The 20481-nt window shown below is 37.4% G+C and overlaps 1 protein-coding gene across 1 annotated transcript in view; it reads right to left on the reverse strand.

Annotated features, from left to right (window-relative positions):
• The window catches only part of ak5 (adenylate kinase 5), a 40244-nt gene extending 19902 nt beyond the window's left edge, over positions 1-20342 (reverse strand). The window contains exons 1-6 of the mRNA XM_079453851.1: positions 19924-20342; positions 18619-18805; positions 18035-18202; positions 17626-17798; positions 13969-14082; positions 5450-5641 (exon numbers count right to left, since the gene is read on the reverse strand). Coding sequence (XP_079309977.1) covers positions 5450-5641; positions 13969-14082; positions 17626-17798; positions 18035-18202; positions 18619-18805; positions 19924-19983 — 894 coding nt within the window. The 5' untranslated portion in view covers positions 19984-20342. The remainder of the gene's footprint in view (positions 1-5449; positions 5642-13968; positions 14083-17625; positions 17799-18034; positions 18203-18618; positions 18806-19923) is intronic.
• Positions 20343-20481: the final 139 nt, after the last annotated feature.

The raw sequence follows: 20481 nt of genomic DNA on the forward strand, positions 1-20481 counted from the left end.
AATTATCTGGCTCTTCGTGACAACTCTTGCGATGTATATCATTGCAGTCTAACTGAGAATGACTTAGACATGCAATTTGGGCTTAATTATAAGTTTATCTGTCTGCGAGAGGGCCGCAGTACAGAGCTCACACAGTTTTAACTTCAATTTCCAGGCGATTCATTAAAAGGAATGCATTCATCTGCATCTCTTACTACACGCATCATTTGTACCCCAGGTATCATTTTGAGCAAATGTAATTAAGTGTCATTAGAAAATTGATAAGGTTAAATCAGAGAAAGGAAAATGTTTGACTTTTGAAACTGTAAACATTTAATATTTCTGCTTGATACAGCAAACAAATCCTATTTTCACATTGCTTTTATACATGCAATTAACATAACAGTCATGAAAACTATTTATAGCGCAAAGGGGATGAGCTCTTGAGAAATTGCATTAGTTCTGCGTTGACTGTGAACATCCTTCATCTATAGTAATAAACCCTTGTCTTGGTCTCTGCTGTGCTGCTGTGACGTAGAAGCGGAGACGGTCAAATGCAGATGTTTATTAAAGGTGATGACAAACTGAGAACAAGATGAGGATAGCTCAAAAGATGTCAAGGGTAATCCAGAATCAAAATCGATCAAGCAATAGACAGAGGCAGGCAGCAAAGGTTCGCAGCAAAGGTTCGCAGCAAAGGTTCCCAAAAACGAGTTCAAAATCCAAGTTCAAATCCACGATATAAAGACAAAGCACTGCGTAACAAGAGATACAAACTGAGACAGAGGTTTGGTAAAACAATACTTCACGAAATGGAACAGAACAGAGCAGTCCAGATAAAGGGTAGTTGAGGGTGCACAGGTGAGACTGATGAAACTATAATGAAGTGATCAGGGAATGCCGTGCACCATGGATAATGGGATAGGCAGTCCTAGTATGCAGGAGAGAGGGACCTAATGACACCAGGAGGAGGCGTTGTCGTGCGTTCTGTGACAGCTGCTATGTACAGAACATTATATTTGGCAAACAAATATAGCTGTGGAGCTCCATAGTTAATATAAAATGTTTGTCTACAACTGAATGAAACATGTAGGGCTAAAGATTGGTGGTGAGGGGAAGATTACATTGCTGTAGTTCTGCCATGAATAAATATTTCAATAAAAATAATGTTATCTTTGTTTTAAAAAGCATGTGAATCTACATGTTAATGACTAAATCAATACTAAATAAAAAAAATCTCAAGACAGGCAAAAACAGTTGCCTGTGCTGATAAGACTAAAGCTAAAATTTGGCCTCTTTAAATCTATGACTAATACAGTAGCAGATGTTGTACAAATTGACAAATTTTATGTCCAGGAGAAATCCAAAAGCACCCAAGACCTAGTTGAGAACAGATGGTGACTCCTTTGTATATTTAATATTTGAGACTGAGATTGATTTGATTTAAAACCTCCACTTTTTCCTCATTAAATTGCTTTAATGTTTGGTACATATGTGAAAGACACTGCACGCCGCTGCTGTCCTTCCGAAACCTTTTATCTCCTGATAAATCATTATTATTAGTCACCCTTTGTTTGTCACAGTTTGCAAATGTTCAACAAAATAAAAAGTATTAAAACTTTGACAACACAGTATTTAATCGTTTAAAAATATGCAATGTTTTTTTATTTGGTTTGGAAGGACAGAGACGATATTACATTTTGTGCCAATGTTTTTGGTGCCCCCACATAACTTTCAGACGTGCGGTCCGATCTTCACCGTCTCATGCACTATTCACTTTATATTCTCACAGTATTTCACAAAAGTGATACTGTTTAAGAAAGAAGTGATGGTGGACTGTTACTTTAACTATTACTATTAAGCTGAAAAACTAGAATCGCCCCTGTTTTATTTCCTGTTGTGCTTGGTTAATAAAATCGGCTTCTTTTTTTATTTAACCGTTCAGGTTAGATTAAATGAATGGTAAAGTTCCATACCATGGTACTTTAAGTTGACAAAGTTTTGCAGTTTTGAAACTGGTTATACAGCGCCTGCGGGCAGAATGAGACATTCCTGTATTCCAGCAAACTAGCAAAGTTTCAAGCAGCGCTGACAAAGTGACAATGACAATTTGACAGCCAGCACACAAACCATCCTGCATTCAGCTGGCATTAATGGCACATTTCATTTATCTCAGGGGTACCCATATATCTCTTATAAGACATAATAGACATTATAAGTCTCTCATAATTCTCTGGCGATGTTGCATCACTGACAGTGTTTGCAACTAAGATGGTAGGCTGCTAAACCAATTCGTTGCAAATAAATTCAGCAGATGGAAGCTCTCCAAGCTCGGCGGGTTCATTTCTCTTGGAATGAGAACAATACGGAAGAGGAAGCTATAGCAAAATGTGTTAATGCATGCATTAGCTTTTGGTCAGATTGTGCAATAAATATCTGTGACTACTTTTGTTTGCGTGTTATGTTTTATATGGTTGAAAAGTGGTTAGGTTTAGGGTGGGGGTGGAGTAAGGTGCTACAAAATATTAAAACCATAGTTAATTATGAAATGCTAAGAATGCATGCACATTCGGCTGGGAAAAAAGTGCAAGTCTTCCTCATACATGTTGCGAAGATCAGCTTATATAAATCGTGCGTCTGCTTGTAAACACAGAGTGGTGCTTCCGGGTTGTCAGTCAGAACTCCTGTGTCTGCCCCCACTGAATGCACATGCATCGATGTGATCCTGTGAATGCGCACCATAGACTGACAACACAGGTGAGAATATATTGAAATTAAGTTGTTATTTTGGTTTGTTTTTCGCACATAAAGTATTCACGTCTCTTCAAAAAAAAAAAATTGAGCCAATATGAGTGGATGGACCAATTTAACAATGTCTTTAGTACTTGGCAACAACTATAACCATGATGTCTATGAGGAGGCCTGGAAATCTCTCGGATGTCGCCTAAAATATCGTAATTTCTGTTCCGAAGATGCCAGGAGGTCTTAAAACATGTTGAACGTCATGTTGGCGAGTAAACAATTACACAATTTTGATTTTGAGTTGAACTTTTCCTTACATGGAGTGCAAAATGGTAAAAACAAAGGTAAAATAACTGTAAAAATAATACGGATTCCTTCAAATTAATACAGTATATTCCTATTTGTACCGATTTTTTTGAGTGTTTACAGTACGAAGCACTTTAACCATAAAGAAAGTTCAATCCCTCTCAGCAGATACAAACACATTCTCATTTCCAGTACTGCACTGTGAGCAGAACATCTCTCATCTTAAACACATCAGTCCTTAAAAAGGACCTTGCTAAACATCCATCCCTCAACAGATTTGTACGGTTTGTTGTTTATCAACATTTATTTCTAAAGAAGGCAAAAAAGTAGAACAGTTCAAGTAATATTCGGCTGGTCTTTCCTGTGACATTGAGGAAATAAATCAAGATTAATAAGGAATTACATTAATGTCATCTAACAGCTGATTATTGCAGTGTACTTGGGTAGATATCAGACTCTGTGCCACAGATGGAAGATATTAATTAAGTCATCTCGCCTGAGCTGTGTCTGAATCTCATTCAACCATCTGAAATGCCAACAGATTTAACACAAACCTCCTCGTTTTATACCAGATAAAAACCTTTCATTAAAAAAACTTTCTCCGCCTACAACACTAATCAAATGATCACACCTATTAATGATGGAATAAAGTTAATGCCCAATTCTCATGTGTCCTCGTGTTTCCTAGCATCAGAACCAGTGAGTGCAGTACAGCAAAGAGTAAAGAATAATAGCTTCTGCATTGATAGCTACTCTGTCGGAGCCGAACTTTATTTACACTTTGTGTAGAGTACATACAACACTAGAGCCATCAGTCTCCTGCCAGTTCATTAGTCTGGTCGACAGGATGAATAAACAATTGATGTGAAGAATAACTACATGCTTTGCTTTCCCATCCTCCGGCTCCGATGGGCTTCACAAGGCCAGCTTCATTATAAACATGTTTTTGTATTACAGTGCAAGATGCATCAAGTTACTGGATGACAGAATTTACAGTTTGAACTAAATGATCTGCAGAATGTGCGGCTCGAAAGAGTGGAAAGTTGTAGTTTATCTTTCTCCATCCCTGATCACACACCTGCATCCCCCAAACCTGTTCATGCTGGCATATTCCCAGAAACTAGACAAAACAATCTATTATAGGTATAAACGCTTTATTCTTTTACTGTCCCATTTTCTGGTTTAGAGGTAATTTTGTCTATTGCTGAATAATAGCAGTCCTTGGCACAGGAGCAGGTGAAATGTGGGCTATTAGCAACCGCCTGCCTCGTGATTGGGCATATAAACACAAAAGACTCAGAATGTGTGCAGAGGAAGAAAACACATGGATTCAGTTTATCACCAGCTCATAAACTCAAATACCTTTAGCCACGGATTAGTTTGTTTTTATAATTAAAGGATTAGTTCACCCCAATATAAAGCTTCTGTCGTTATTTACTCCTGTTCTGTCATATGTTGTTCCAAAGCTGTATGACTTTTAGTCTTTTGTAATGACATAAGAGTGACTAAATGTTTTTGGGTGAAGTGTAAGAACAGAAGAAACAACACAGAACTCCATTATCACCTTTCAAATGTTTTATATTATACATCCAAATGTCTGTTCAAATCGAGCAGTTTGGTTTTTGTTTTAGCTTAAATCTCATTCTGAGTGGGAGCATATCCCCTGCAGCTATTTAAAGGCAAATGAAAATAACCACCAAAGCACTACTCCCGGTATTTCCCATATGAACCTTCAGACGTAACTTTGATTTGACATCCATTGCATTTCCACTTCCTACATTCCCCTGCTTCAAATCTTTCTACTCAATCTTATCTATTACGTGACTCAGGTCTTTAGAACAAAAGGATGTAATCAGCGTTCAACATCACATCCTCATTATCTTTGTTTATTAACTGAAAGAAGCTCACGGGAGACACATGCTCTCGGATCACATGTATTAATTATTCAGAGTGATAAAGAGCGTGTCTCAATGATACTGACAGCGGTGGGACTTCGTGGTGGATGTGGACCTGGTCAGTGCAATTAAATACGGCAGCATTGGATTTTCATTCCTGAAATGTGCGAAGGTTTATTCCGTCTCTTAACTTTTAAGCACTTTGGCATCAAATTGATACCTGTTTGATTTGCAAAAGGAATTATGCATGCCTCTTATTCTTGCCACTAAACTGAGTACTGCATAGCTTGGACTAATGCACTTTTAATGAATGCATTTATAAAGTGCCTAGATAATGTGTGGGTTTATTTATTGCTAACGTTTTGTCCGTACGTCACTGCCAAATGTGTTAAATGGTTTGGTGCAAGTTACAAATGCGGAAACGTCACAGGTGACGTTTGTTTTACAAAATCTCGTGGCAATTTCTAAATATTTAACTTTTCTTATGTTTCACTAAGTTACGTAACATATCCAAAAGTATTACTTACTGTGACGATGAGGCCTTTCTCCTGAAAGTATTTGACCAGAGGGATGGCATTCTGTTTGAAATTAGTCAAGCGTCGATCGATGGCTTTAGGGTTGTCATCCGGGCGACCCTGCTGCTCGGCACGCTTCTCCAGACGCTCCTTCAGACGCTGGTTAGAGCAGGCCAGAAACATCACAAGGTCTGGAGTGCAGATCTGCCGGGATGGAGAGGAAGTGAGTGTCTCCTTGTAAATGAACAGCATGCACTAACACTTATGTCTCATTTCTATTTAATACAGTCAACTTCCCAATGTCAAGTTCAAAGTGACTTTATAAGCGATCTGTATGGATGTTCTTATTAAATGACAATCAGAGATCAATGCATCTTTAAGAATAATTCACAGGATCTATTGTGGCCCTTCACATTATAATGAAACTCCATATGTTGATGAGAGGAATATAACCAACATAACCAAAGTGTCATATTTAAAACATCCATGAAACCATAGGAAATCATTTTAATAATTGAGGATTTAAGAAGTGATAATTCACTAAAAAATCTTCCACAGATCACACTAAAATATATATTTTGAAGAATATTAGTAACCGGCACCCATTAACTTGCATTGGTTTTGGGTCCCTACAATAGAAGTGAATGAGTTCGGTTACCAACTTTTTCAAAATATCTTGTTTTGTGTTCTACGGAAAAAGAAAGTCATACAGGTTAGAAATCAACAGAGAGTGAGTAAATGATGACAGATTTTTTTGGGGGTGAACTATCCCTTTAAACATATTTACCTTAACTTTGCTATGAGTTTGAACTCATACTAACTCAATTGCAACGGTTCACACTTGACTTCTTTTTTGACAAGAAAAAGTTGACAATAGTTGACAAAAAAAAAACGCTTTCAGTGTCGTGGTCACAAATAGCAGCCAGCAATGTTCATATATAGCATTTGTGCATGAAGGCAGACAGACTTCATGGGTAGCATAACGGAAGATACATAAACAGAGAGCGTTTTAACAATAACCAGTCACATATTTAAAAACTACAATACTAATTTCTCGCTAGAAATGCAATCAGAAGCTATTGAAAGTGAAAATTAAACGTACATGTATTGAAGACTATGCTCCAACGAGTTAAAAAAAAAAGCTTGAGCCTTCTCGACCAATCACGTTCCTCGCATGTTGTTAAGGAAACGACAGGTCTCTGACGTTGGTTAGCTTTGAAAATGTGCTTGATGTAGGACGATTTTTTCAGAACAGTTGAATATTTTTCAACCTCAAAAGACGCTGTGAGTCTGAACTGCAGAAAACGCTGGTGTTTTAAAACGCGCTCAGGACCTTTTATTCAAATATGGTTAATTCCATAGGATTATATTGTAAAACAGATGCTAGCAGCTTCAAAAATAAGTGAAGTGTGAACACAGCCCAAAGTAAAAACAGTTGCTATGGTCACGATTCCACAATTAACTAAACATTTGTCAAAGACTAACAAAAAGAAACGTCAAGGACTTCTGATAACATATCTACTGTAGTCGGCCTGCAGTATCAGCCATTTAAACGCACAAGCACACACAGAGAAAGACAAACACGTTTGTATTTCAATGAATTATTATTATTCAGTGATTTTCCATTGACTTCTATTTTCCATTGACTTGTTTTTATTCTGAGATCATTTTTTCTATCCCTGAACAATGTAAGCTAGACCTGATCGACAAATACACCCGCAGTTTGCATGTAAAGGTTGGCTGAAAGAGCATTCATGTACTTTCTGCATCCTTATCAAGTCCAATATGTTAAAGAGCTTCATTGTATTCGGCCAAACAGCACGTCAAGCCTTGTGTTAACTGCAGGTTTCTTTGTCGTTCAGCGGGCTGACAAGGATTGTATTGGGATAATAAAAAAATCAATGCCCTCGAAAGCTTAAATGAACATCTAGGATTTGATCTAGTCTATGGGACAAAGTGGCCACAGAGCTACATTGATTTTAAGTACGTGTTGTGAACAATGCAACCTCAAAGAGCAGATATTCACCATAAATGCGATGCCATCTTTGTAACTAGTTTGCTGGGAAACATTTGGGAAATATGTAATTAATCAGTCATCTGCTGGAGAAGAAAAAACCTACAAATGTCAGTTCTAAACAGCCTGAAAGCCTGCCACAAATCAGAAAAGCATGCTGATTATCTCAAAGAAAGCTTGGCAGGCGAAATGTCAGCGTAAGTTACGATACTGACATGAAATTCTGCCATTTTTGAACTGGAATCTGTTTCTGTTATTCACTCCAAATGTATCTCATTAGCTTTATCTCTGACAAGCTTGCTTGTCATGTAAGCTATCTGTTAGTGAGATACATTCAGGATGAAATATTCTGTCATAAACTCATTTCTTCTGTTTAGATTTATACCCAGTGATATGCCAAGCAGCACAAATGCTTTTGTGTTTCCCTTCGGTTTTGTATTTAGACATAGAATATTACTTCAGAAGACTAAGATGTGTTTTTTGTTTGTTTTTTGAAAAACGCTGTTAGGACATCCGCTTTTGTATGTCTTTGTTAAAAGCTTTCCGACACAACCTGCAGTGCATCTGAGGTATGCTTTATTTTTATCAGTACGGGAATATAACCCATGACCCTGTAGCACCTTATAAATGAAATAAAACAATACTATAAAAAATAAACATAACAAATTTGTAAGAAATGTAACTCCTAAAAACAGTATCAATGGCGTAGCGTCTGGGTGTGCAGGTTAGGTGCATAAGGGCCTGGGGGATTGAAGGCTGGTATCCAAGTTTTAGTCATGGCTGTCTAATACTGTCGAAAATTACTAGGTAGGAAGAGTGAAAGAGCCAGATGTAAGTAGCTAAATGTTTAATGTTTGACAATTGTATATATAAATGGCCGTTCACATGTCGCGTGTAAATACATGTGCAAAACGCTGGCTTTTTCCCTCTTTCTGGTGCTTGGGAGTTTGTGCTCCCTTGGGGACCTCAGTAAACAAACCTCAGTAAACAACCGATGTCCAGTAATGCGCAAGGCAGTCGCAAACAGACGGAGATGGCCCGTTAAAAGTTTTTGCATATGGGCCCGGCTAAACATTTAGCTGTTTAACAATGACCTGTCTTCCTACGCCACTGAAATGTATTATGATTCCAAAGCAAACATTTACATATGTAAGCAGTAGATTCAGCCCTGAACCACACACACACTCATGCACGCACGCACACATACTTAGTTATGAATAAATTCATAAACCAGCAGCATAAAGCCCAAACTAAACGGCATTATTCACACTGTCAAATGATGGCACATCGGGGGAGAAGCTTCGTGGCCCCCCATGGAATGCCGTCAATTAATGATAAAATTGTGTTTGCCTCAAATGATTGTTGGAAAAATGTCTGGCATGTTGTTTTAAAGGAAATTACTCCTAAAAGACCCAGGAGAACCACTGCCAGTTATACCTCCAGATGTGTATTGCATGAGACAAGCTGCCAATCTACAGGAGCATAATGGGAACCTCTGAGAAACACTCCTGTCCTCTGTTCTTTCACTAACCTCTCTACGGTATTAGCCATTTGCTAATCTTTGAAATCTATTAATAGTGCTCTGTTTTTCTCTTATTTCATTGACATTTCCATGTGTTCTGGTTCTTCATTCCATTAAATCCATGCTTCTGTGAACTCCATCTCCTTTTTCCTGTTAGAGTCACTCTACAAATATGCTATATGTACACATATATATTATGTATGTAGACCTTACATGATGAAGCGTTTTGTTTTTATAACCTTAGAATGAACTATTTCTATTTACATACACAGCGGGTCCCCTTCATGGAAGTCACCATCTACAGTAGTTTCTACAGTAGCCCTGAACGGACAAACTGCTCTTTCGTAAATACATTATCTCCTTTCGCAAAGAAAGTGAAAACGTCTAACATCTAACATCTAAGTCCTGTGTCAGCCACCGTAGTGTTTTGAAAGGGAGGGGTGAGCATGAAGTGAGGTGTTGGTTGCAATTCACAACCATTAGATGCTGCTAAAATCCACATTGCTCCTTAAAAAGGATAGTTCACCGAAAAATAATTATTTTATCAACAGAAAGGCCCTTCTGTCCAATATCACTGTGTTAGTCAATTCATTGGGTCAGTGTTATCTCGTAGCTCAGTGTTCGATCTGGAGACCGATATTAAATGTTTACCCAAAAATAAATCATAATTTACTCCCCCTCTTGTCATTTCAAACCTGTATGCAGAACCCAAAAGGAGATATTTTGAATAATGCTGGTAACCGAACAATGGCAGTACCCATTCACTTCTATTGTGTGGACACAAAACCAGTGCAAGTCAATGGGTCCAGCTGCTGTTTGGTTATAGATTATTTAAAGTATCTTCTTCTGTGTTCTGCAAAAGAAAGAAGTCATATACATTTGAAATGACAAGAAGAGAACTAAATGATTTCATTTTTTGATAAACTATACCTGTAAAATGAATGGCCTAGCCTCATTGTTAGCATGCCTGCTTTCCATTCCGACTGAAATCGGTTAAAATCTCACATGCAGCAGGTGAACAGTTGGTTTGGGAGGTTTGATGTAACAGATACCAGCTTTTATGAGTAGTGTATAGTGTAAAACTCTGTCTATGATCTCTAGAGATCCTCGTTCCTCCTCCAGTCACTCTCCTATACCAACTCAACACACATATAGATTTCACAGAGTCAGACTTTCTTCACCATGACATTCTGGAACAATATTTAGTTGACATTTGAACAAGCTGGGGAGACGGTGTAATCACACTGGAGGTTTTTTGTAATCCTATAACGATCGCTGTTAAAGCGGTGGTCTGATCCCCACACATAATTGGGTTTTAAATCCCCTCAATGCTGCTCATTACTATTCTGTGAGAGTCAAAGCTAATTTGGTTAGTGACGTTGGCTATGGTGGCACTATTATCGGTTGCCTGGTCACTCCATAAAGGCTGTCAAACAACAGTCTAAGACCTGTTCAAACCTTTTTCATTCCACACACACACATACACATGGGCATTGTTATTCATATCATCGCCTGTATTGATAAATGAGTTGTCTCCTTCTTTAATCTGGCTTTATTATATCCAGTGGCTTCATTCATTTTGAACTAATCTCTCGGCCTCCATTGCAACTGTTCCATATCGGTTCCAGTGCCGTAAAAGGAAGTAATGAAAAAGGTTTTCTTTTCTCTTGAATGTGCTTAGGGAAGTGTGCTTTGTGTATTACTTTCTTTGAAAAACAATGCCAATTTCTATTGTGATGTATTTCGGTGCACCATATGTGAATATGGGCAGCTCTAACCCTAAAAAGATTTTCTACCCGATCTGAAAAATTATTACAGTACATTGGAATAGCACGGATGTAACATTTTATAAAAAAATATTATGCCATATTTTATGGTATAGACCATTTATCTGATGCATTAACTTCCCGTTTGACAATAACATAACAATTTATGATAAAGTATGTTAAAATATGCAAAAGATTTTGGATTTGAACTATGGAGAGAAAAACTACACTAAACCTTTGTGTTTGTTTAATAAATGTGCAGCAAAATAATAAGGTTAATGAAGCGAAAATTATCCATTGAAAATGATCTCCCTGTGGGAGTTAAAAACAGCAAAGCACATGCTATATGAAAAGCACAAAGACAGACAGACTTGAACGCTCTACTTTAGCTGTGCTGCATGAGTGCTATAGGCTCTTCCAGTAGCGTCACAAAACAATCTGTATTTTTGGCAGTTCTTCACTCACACATCCACTCACTGATTGTCCCAGCACCCCGGAACGACAAACAATTGTGCACAAGGGATGCTGCTCCTGATTCTGGGTGCCTATTAAACTGCCACAGGCAGCAGACGGAAAGTAAACTAATTATTCTAACAGTAAAGCCGGGCTTCATATACAGAACATGCCATATCCAAGCTCGCATCTTGTTAACAAGGTGGAAAATTCACTTATTGGTACACTGGCCATGGTAGCTGGTGACTGCCTGATTTTATCAGCTCCTCAGATGCTTTTTTTTGTATATAAGAAACTCACTACATGCAGTATCCCTAAAAAGCAGTTCTGAGAAAAGGTAGGGCATCATTTGCAGATCACACTTGCTTTGATATTTGGTTATCCATGTATGACACATTGGCAACTGTCTGTTAAACTGAATTGAAGTCACTCATCATCACTGGCGAAAGGTTACAAACAACAAAATAAAGAATTATGTAAGAAATAATGTTTGGCAGGCTACTAAAGCGTCAGTCTTTTGTAATGTGGTAAACACCGATAATACAATGACAGCCATATAAGGGTGGCTCATAACACACGCGCAATTGAATGTTTTCTGGCCGCAAAAAGCGTGATCCTCACAGCTGTCTGCCTACGTTAAAGCACCTCTTAGATAATTGGTGTGAAATAGAAGGCACAGAAGAAGCGTTAGGGAGGGACAAACACATCCGAGGAAAGATGGAGGCGTATCTGTGTCTCGCTTCTCTTCACAATTTACCCCTCGTGTACACAGATGGAGATGGAGTATGCAATATGTGACATTTAGAGTTGCACACTTCTGTCATTTTAAAAGCTTAATCTTACGTTTATGTCAAACGTAAAGGTTCATTTGGAAGAGCTAGGGATGAGGTTTGAGGTAGACATGATAATAAACGTACTGAGGATCTGCTATCTAACAGAAGAAAGAGACAGCAAATTAACTCATATTTAAGAGACAGCAAATTAACTCATATTTGACAGCCTAAAGGCTTGTCCACACTGGGACGATAATTTCACATATTTATAGTCGACATTTAACGTCAAGTGGCTAAACAAAGGGAGCTAATGGGAGTGTTAAAAACTTGCCAACCAATGAGATTGCCGCTTTTGTTCACGTGCCTGGAGCTGCTGAAGTGACAGTAAAACACAATTTCGTGGCGCCGAAGAACAAAACGGTCTTGCCGAGCACACATTAGCTGTGTCTTGTTTCGGAAGGCTGCATCCTCCGGCGGTCTCATTTGAAGCCTGTTGCGTCATCGAGGCTGTTTCGTATCATAACTTTTTACCTCTTAAAATCATGTAGAAATCGTTTACATTTATTTGACAGGTGTGCGAGTGCAAAGTATTGTCATAGCAACGTAGCACTTCCTGTTTCCTTTTCTGCCAGTATGTCCTACGAAGGACTTCTCATTTAATTCTAAGTTGAGAATCCTCCATATGCTACATCCTTTAGAGGATGATACCTCTGGAGGACACAAGACGGTAGGCTTACGAAATGAGCCACAGCTATTGATGAAGAGGAAGCAAGATTAATTCTTCTTCTGTGTGACCATCACGTGTCAGAAGCATAAAGTTACACAGCGCCACCTTGTGTACCGGGTATTTCTGTTTTTCATTAAGCGCCATCTATGTCAGGGAGTGAATTTGCACGTTCACTCGGCTCATCACGTGCGATTATCGTCCCGGTGTGTACTTTATTCTTTACAGACATTAATATAGACCTGTCAGAGGCAATGGTTGAAGTATATTTCACAAGAGGGCTGTCAAGAGTTTTCTGTTTAAAAGTTTCATGTATTGGTTTGAATCGTGACTTGAGCTTTCTGGTCAGGCCGTTCATGCAGGTCTGAATCAACAAGGTTGGCAAAGGAAAATCAACGAAGGTAATCTTTGTTCCCGACTTAAATTCTCCCGTTGCAGGTTTGCAGAATAGTCTTACGGTTTTGTCAAAGAAGGATAACGCCTGAAAAAGACCTTTAATGCACACTAGACAATAAAAAATAAGTTAAACTTCAAAGACCATCAAGCATTTTTTCAAACGCCTTCCCCAACTCGCCTTTGATGAACACTTTATTAGTGTAAACACAGTATCGACAGCCCTGCCTTGACAACTGTACTATCCACTTACGTACTGTAAATATCCACTCAGCCGTTATAATGTGGTCCATTAGCTATGCCAAATCTGACATTTTATATTGCATTTTCAGCCCTGTCTTGGTTTTAAACGTACTTACAGCCGAGCCCAAACACAAAAGTTCACTTGTTAGTTAATGCTTCCGTGATCACATAGCAATTGTAAGTTGCAGTCTGGACAGAATTGACAGGTCTTTAGCAACTTATATTCATAAGTTCTAGCCTGCCATTCACACTTAATTATACACACGATTTGAGAGACCACGTTTTAAAGCAATAGTTCATCCAAAGAAAAACCCCCATTGTCTCTCTACAGTAGGAATAAGAATGATTATGGTCACCTAAACAGGACCATTTAAGTTCTAAAATTAAGTTTGTAAAATTATGCGTTTTACATGTTGCTATGGTGTTCTGAATGATTCTGAGCATGTTGCTATGCAGTTGTTATGGTGCTCTGAGCGTTTTCTACAGTAGGTGAAAGTCAATAGAGGCAACGCTCAATTTTTATAATTTTCAGATTTTTAGATATGACCAAAGTTTAATAATACTTCAGGTCAAATCCCTAACCTAAAGTGCGAGCAGTAATAATAGAGTCTGAAATAGCAACGGCAATAATAAAATCACTCACCTGGTCCTCAAAAGAAAGTGCCTGTCCCACATCTCGAGGGAAGCCATCTATGACTATACCACTAGCTTCTGGAATCTTCATGATCTTCTGCTTGATTTCAGTGATGGTTGTTTCCTAATGGGGATGAATGAATACACACAGGTGAAAATCATGTACTCTATTCACAAATTCAGGAATACTTATCTTAGACATTCAGATTACTTAATTTCAGATGAATGAGCCCCCTTCTAAATATGCCCGTTTCGGTTTGCAGTTTGCTTCTCATATGTTGAGTTTCTACAGTAAACAGCACATGTCCTTTGTGATTCTGGGCTGCACTGTATGTTGAATCCCATTAAATTAGTTTGGATGAAATTGTGTTTTAGATTAGCTGAGCTTTAAGGCAATCATTCAATGTAAAGGATACATTCACAACAATCCATCTTTTTATGTATTAAAAATATGCATATTTGCAGAATTACATATGAATTTAAATAAAAAATTATAATCCCAAAAATATTATGTTTTTCCTGGGATTTTTTACTGTAATTAAGGAATGCAGGATAATTTAACAGACAGTACAAGTCTGTTCAAATAAAAATACACTTTAAAAATAACTCTTTTTTAACTACATCAGTCATCATTGTTGCATGGTTTGGAATGTATTTTTTACAAATGCTTCTTTTCAATTTTACCACTAGCTGAAGCGACCATGGCAATGTTCAAGGGCAGAGTACACGTTTATGATGAAGACCCTCCTCGCAAACACATAATACTATTATGCTTGTTCCACATGCAAAACTTCCCATTCCAAAAAAATGTTTGCACCATATCTGGATCCAACTACCAGTCGTCCTTATTAGCAAGGCTGTACAGATTTATATGAAACACAGTTGCAAACACTGTAAGGCAAAGGGAAGTCATATGTTCAAGTGTGTGTCTGTCTGACAAAGAAAAAATCATTGAATTTTGGACTAAGTCATTTATGCAGCCTATTTTCAAATAATAAATAAATATATATTTTTGGACTAAAGAGAAACTTTCAGTTCAAGAGCAAGGAACATTTCTCGCACTGCAAAAGAAATCAGAATTTCTTACTTTTCCAAAATAAACATACATTAAGAAGGGACAGTTCACCCCCCTAAACAATTCTGTCATATTTTACTCCCCCTCATGTTATTCCAAATCTGTAAAAAAAAATGAAAAATCTGATGAACACAGAGAAATATATTTGGAAAAATGCTAGTAACCAAACAGTTCTAATGACTACCATAGAAGGAAATATTACAACGGTAGTAAAAAAGTTCCCGAGAGCGTTTTGCTTATCTACATTCTTCAAAATATCTTCTTTTGTGTTCAACAGAACAAAGACATTTATAAAGCAATATCTTTTTATTGTTGGGTGAACAGTCCTTTAAAGGTCCATGTGTAATGTTTTGGAGACTCTATTGACATAAATGTAATAGCCTATAATATAAATAACTGTGTCTTCAGAGGTTTATAAAGACGGTACATAATTAGGCGTTAACCTTAGAATGAGATACATACATTGTGGGTCCCCTTACATGGAATTGGCCGTGTTTGTTTCTACAAAAAAATTGCCATAAACAGACAAACTGCTTTTTTGAAACAGAGTGCATTTCATAAATTTGAGGGTTTTTTTAAAACACTAACTTTCTCTTCACAGGTATTGGTCTGGCATTTGTTGAAACTAGTAACTTTGTGTTAGCACCTATTGTATTATTTCTCCTGTATGACATATCTCTTATTGCTCCCTGAACTCTCTGTAAGTCGTATAAAGCGTCTGCTAAATGACTAAATGTAAATGCGTTATATCCTCCAGTGTGTCAGCCACCATATTGCCACCGCAGCCAACCTCACCACTTAATTTCATTAATTGTTTTATTAATTTTGATAATAAGACAAAATCTTTAGATATTGATCCTGGAAGACAAAAATACTCAGTAATTTTGTTCTTCATTTTCGCAGTGCATAACCCCAATTAGATGAATCTTGGTTTTACAACACCAAGACTTCTTGACTCATATTTTCCCTTAATGTCTCCTTTGTCTCCCTAATCCAGTAAATCGTTCGAAGAAAGTGTCTTTGATTTCTCTGGCAGTATCAGGAGGCTGAACTTGACCCACGTCTCTGTACAGAGGGACATTTAATGCAGCTAAGGATTAAATGACTTGGGTGGTCATTTTACCCTCTAGTCAATAATCTTTGCAGGTAGATGGCCTCCTTTCAAAACTTACAACACATTTCAGAAGTGCATTAGGAAAGCAACACCCAGCAGGAGGTCTTATCTTCTGCTTATAATTAAAATCTCCTGCCTTAACTATGATGCCCTCATTTCCAACCCCACGCTTCTTCGCTCAGCTCTCAAATCGGAAAGCTAATATGCAGGAAAGGGGTATGTAAGCACATCGAGTCTCGTTCACTTATAATTGCGTAGATTTTTCTTATTTTTACGCATATTTGAACCCCCTACGAAAACTTTCTGCCTAATTCACAACACGTCCGCATGCACATTAATTTGTTCTTTACCTTGTCCTTATGTTTGTGAATTTGGAGTATTCTTTAAAGCAGCGGCCGTGTGCACGAGTTTAGTCATTTGCATAAAACACACTCAGTCCATCTCCTTATTAGGGCTTTCCGCCAAACCTGTCGCCACTTAAGTCAAAGCTACTCCCGGCCACCCCATGTGGCGCTGTCTACAGACGTGCTCTCGCATGTAACTCCATGTGCGCAGTCCTCAAATTCAGTTCATACACAATAAAACATCTTTTATACAAACAGGCAGTTTGCAGAGTTCTTGTTGGCCGGCGTTCTTGTTCTTAGCAGAGTATTAGTATCTTTAATTATTGTGAAGTGTTGAAACAGACTTAAAATTTTTTTTAAAACATAGCCTGTCACTTCAATCGCAGCTACTTTATTCTCAAAGTATGAAATTAAGAGCAATTTCTGGACTTTTTGACAACATAAAAAATGTTTAGTCTTTTGTGTGACTATTAGAACAGTGTTCACATGCAGAACTTTAGATTTGAGAAACCAAAATGAGTAATTTTTAAAAGAAAAATATTGGGGTTTATCAACAAACTGAGATTCATCACACCTGCTTACGCACTTTTAAATTTGTATTTTAACATTCATGCAACAGTTTAACATATGTGTTTGTAACATTGGTGTTAAAGGTTCAGTGTGTACATTTTTGGAGGATCTACTGACAAAAATGCTATTTAATATACAAAACTGTCTTCAGAGGTGTATAAAGACCTTACATAATGAAGTATTATGCTTTCATCGCCGTAGATGAGCTATTTCTATCTACATTCACAGTGGGTCCCCTAACTTGGAATTCGCTATGTTGTTTCTACAGTAGCCCTAAACGGACAAACTGCTCTACAGAGCGTGTTTTGTAAATAAGTTATCTCCGTCACCAAAAAAGGGAAAACGTAACGACATCTTTGTCCTCTGTGCTTTGAAAGGTGGTGAGAGTGAGCCGTTGGTTGCAATTCTGAATCTCACCGCTAGACTTCTTTAAGAATTGACCAACTATTGACCGCAGACATAACATTTTTATACTGTTACATGTAACATACAGCACTATCAATTTACATATTCAGTTACATGCATGCTGCAGATTAAACCTTTAAATTACACTGAACTACATACCTGTGGTGCCAGTTCCCCATTGGTGATGATTCTGGCAATCAGACTCCACTTCCTGTTACTGGTGGCATTATGGATCATCTTCCTCCTCAGGAGCTCTCCCACTGACACGTATTCAAAGCCATAGCGCTCAGCGATCTTCAGACACTGTGTACCTTTACCGCTGCCTGGACCGCCTGTTTGGGAAGAAGGTGGCTTTAACTTTTTGAACCTTTGTATCTGTGAGACATACATTAACTGTACATACATACAAACATCTACCAATACTACCTGACCACAAAAATACAAAAATCAGAGATGGATGATTGAATCACAAAACATTTAAACTAGCACATAAAAAACAGTCCTGTTCTTTCTAACACAAACGGCTGTGAACTCAGATCTGTGAGAAAAGATCTCAGACGGGGCTTACCTATGATGAGGATGACTTTGGGTCTTGGTCTAGAGGGGTCAAACACTTCATACTCCTCTATGAGCTCTGCTGTCTCAGATAGGTCCGAGTCACTCTCAATGGAGAACTGGTTAATGGGTGGGAGCCGCTCGTATCTCCGATATGGGAAGTTGGGGCTGTCTGGGATTACTGAATGAATGCAAATACTTGAGTTAGTCATGAGAGCAGCTGATAATCATCTTTGACCACCTTTGACAGGTATCTCTAAAAGATCACAAAATGTGTTGTTTATACCGTAGCAGAATTTTAACAATGTCTAGCAAGGTTTACTTTATTAATCACATTTGAATCTAAATCACACACCTTTGTAGCAGCAGATATTTGGGTGAATTGTCATTTTATCTCTGATTCTAATTATTTATAAGTAGATGACTGTCATGGTCTAACAAGAAAAGAATTATGAATAATGAGCCTGCTGTGTATTATACAACAAAACGCAAGCTTGTTGCATTTCTGTTTTGCATTCATTTTATTGTTGCCTTCAATTTGCTCCAAGTTCCATTGACTGATGACCACACCTCATTCCTATTGTTTTCTCAACTCACCGTTTCGGAAAAATGATCGTCGTGATTGCCCACCGTTGAGTGGTGGTAAAGACTTCTTCTCCTGCCCAACGAATGTATCCCATCGAACTTTATCAGTTCCACCCAGCTCCCTCACTTTCTTAAGACAGGTCTCAAGATAATCGATGGGGTCATCTGGTCGGTAGTACATCAAACCAGTAAGCAGACTCTAGGAAAAAAAATAACAAGAACATCAGGGAAGATGACCCAAATTAAAAAAACTTATTTTGTGGGCTGCTTGTATTGTTTTTGGACACACTATGAATCCACTTTGTACCGTATATACAGTAAGGATAAACTAAAGGATGTCTTATTTGACAAGTAATTAATATAATTATTATTGTATAAATAACTGTTTGGTGATATACAGTACAATCAATGTAAATCTTTATACAGTTTAGTAACAGAATAATCAATAAGACCAAACTCTCTAAAAAGGTATGTTTTGCTTACTTGATAAATGCTTTAATAGAACAACATCACAGAGGTTTTAACTACTGTGTTATACTTTTAACAAAACGGCAGTAGTAATACAATAATAATAACTTACAGCAACATTCTACGGTAATTGGTCATTTTATTAATACAATTAATAAGCTGTTGTACATCGTTATTTCCTATAGGACATCAACAAGCATAACCATTTCTGACATTAAGCCTCACAAATTAAACAGCGATCAGTGATGTTGACTCACATAGTTTCACACATGATGTATCTTTACGCACACCCGACGAATATAAACACCATAGCATAACCATGTACCATGTAATATCATATACACATATATATATATATATATATATATATATATATATATATACACATACATACATACACACATATATATACACATACATACATACATACATACATACATACATACATACATACATACATACATACATACATACATACATACATACATACATACATACATACATACATACATACATATATATATATCCTAATGCAATGTAACATTACTGTCAAAGCTTTACTTCAATTCATTAGATGATTCAATAGCTTAGATAAATGTTTCTATTAATCATTACGATTAAATTATTAATCACCAACTAATCATTTTAAATCTTGCTATAACGTCAAATCAAAACCATGTCGATTCTCCTATTTAAGGAATTGGCTAGAGTGACTTTCCTTAATATCAAAGAATTAGCAGTATTTTTTTCTAGACAAGAAACTTATAAATTATATTTTGTAAGCACGTGATATAAAAACAAATTCTTTCCATTGTTCATCAATGCAAAAGTTCCCACACAAATGCTCACCTCAAACAGTTGTGGTATATCTCTTCGGGAGAGATATTCCTTCGCCTCGTTGGTGTTCATAACCGTTTTGAGAAAACTATCAACCCTGTTGCCTTGAAATCGTCTCTTCTCTATAAAAAACGGAGCAGGTTGAGGTTCACGAATCCGTGTTGTTGCTCCGATCTTAACGCATTCTCCAAGTGTCTATAAAACAGAACGGGTAAAGATAGCAACACTCCCAGTAAATCGCTGTGCATGTAACATCCTCTTTACAACCTCTCCCTTAGTCTTGGTTTAGTCTCTCACTTCAGTCTTTGAAACACGCCGACACGATACACCTGCATGCTGCCAGTTCACGGAGTGATGGAGTGATTCAAGTCCGAGTATTTGAGCAGCTGATGTTGCGCGTCCTTACGACTGAAGCCACAGTCTTGTAGTGCAAATACCAATACAAAACACTACAAGATTTATCATTTTATTGAAGACAAAACGAAGAGAAAACAATTAAACAAATTGAAACTAAATATGTTATCATTTCATCACTGTCATACTATGCTATTTTGCGTCATTACTATTATG

Source organism: Barbatula barbatula (assembly GCF_947034865.1).
Source record: "Barbatula barbatula genome assembly, chromosome: 3".
In the NCBI taxonomy this organism is placed as follows: Eukaryota; Metazoa; Chordata; class Actinopteri; order Cypriniformes; family Nemacheilidae; genus Barbatula; species Barbatula barbatula.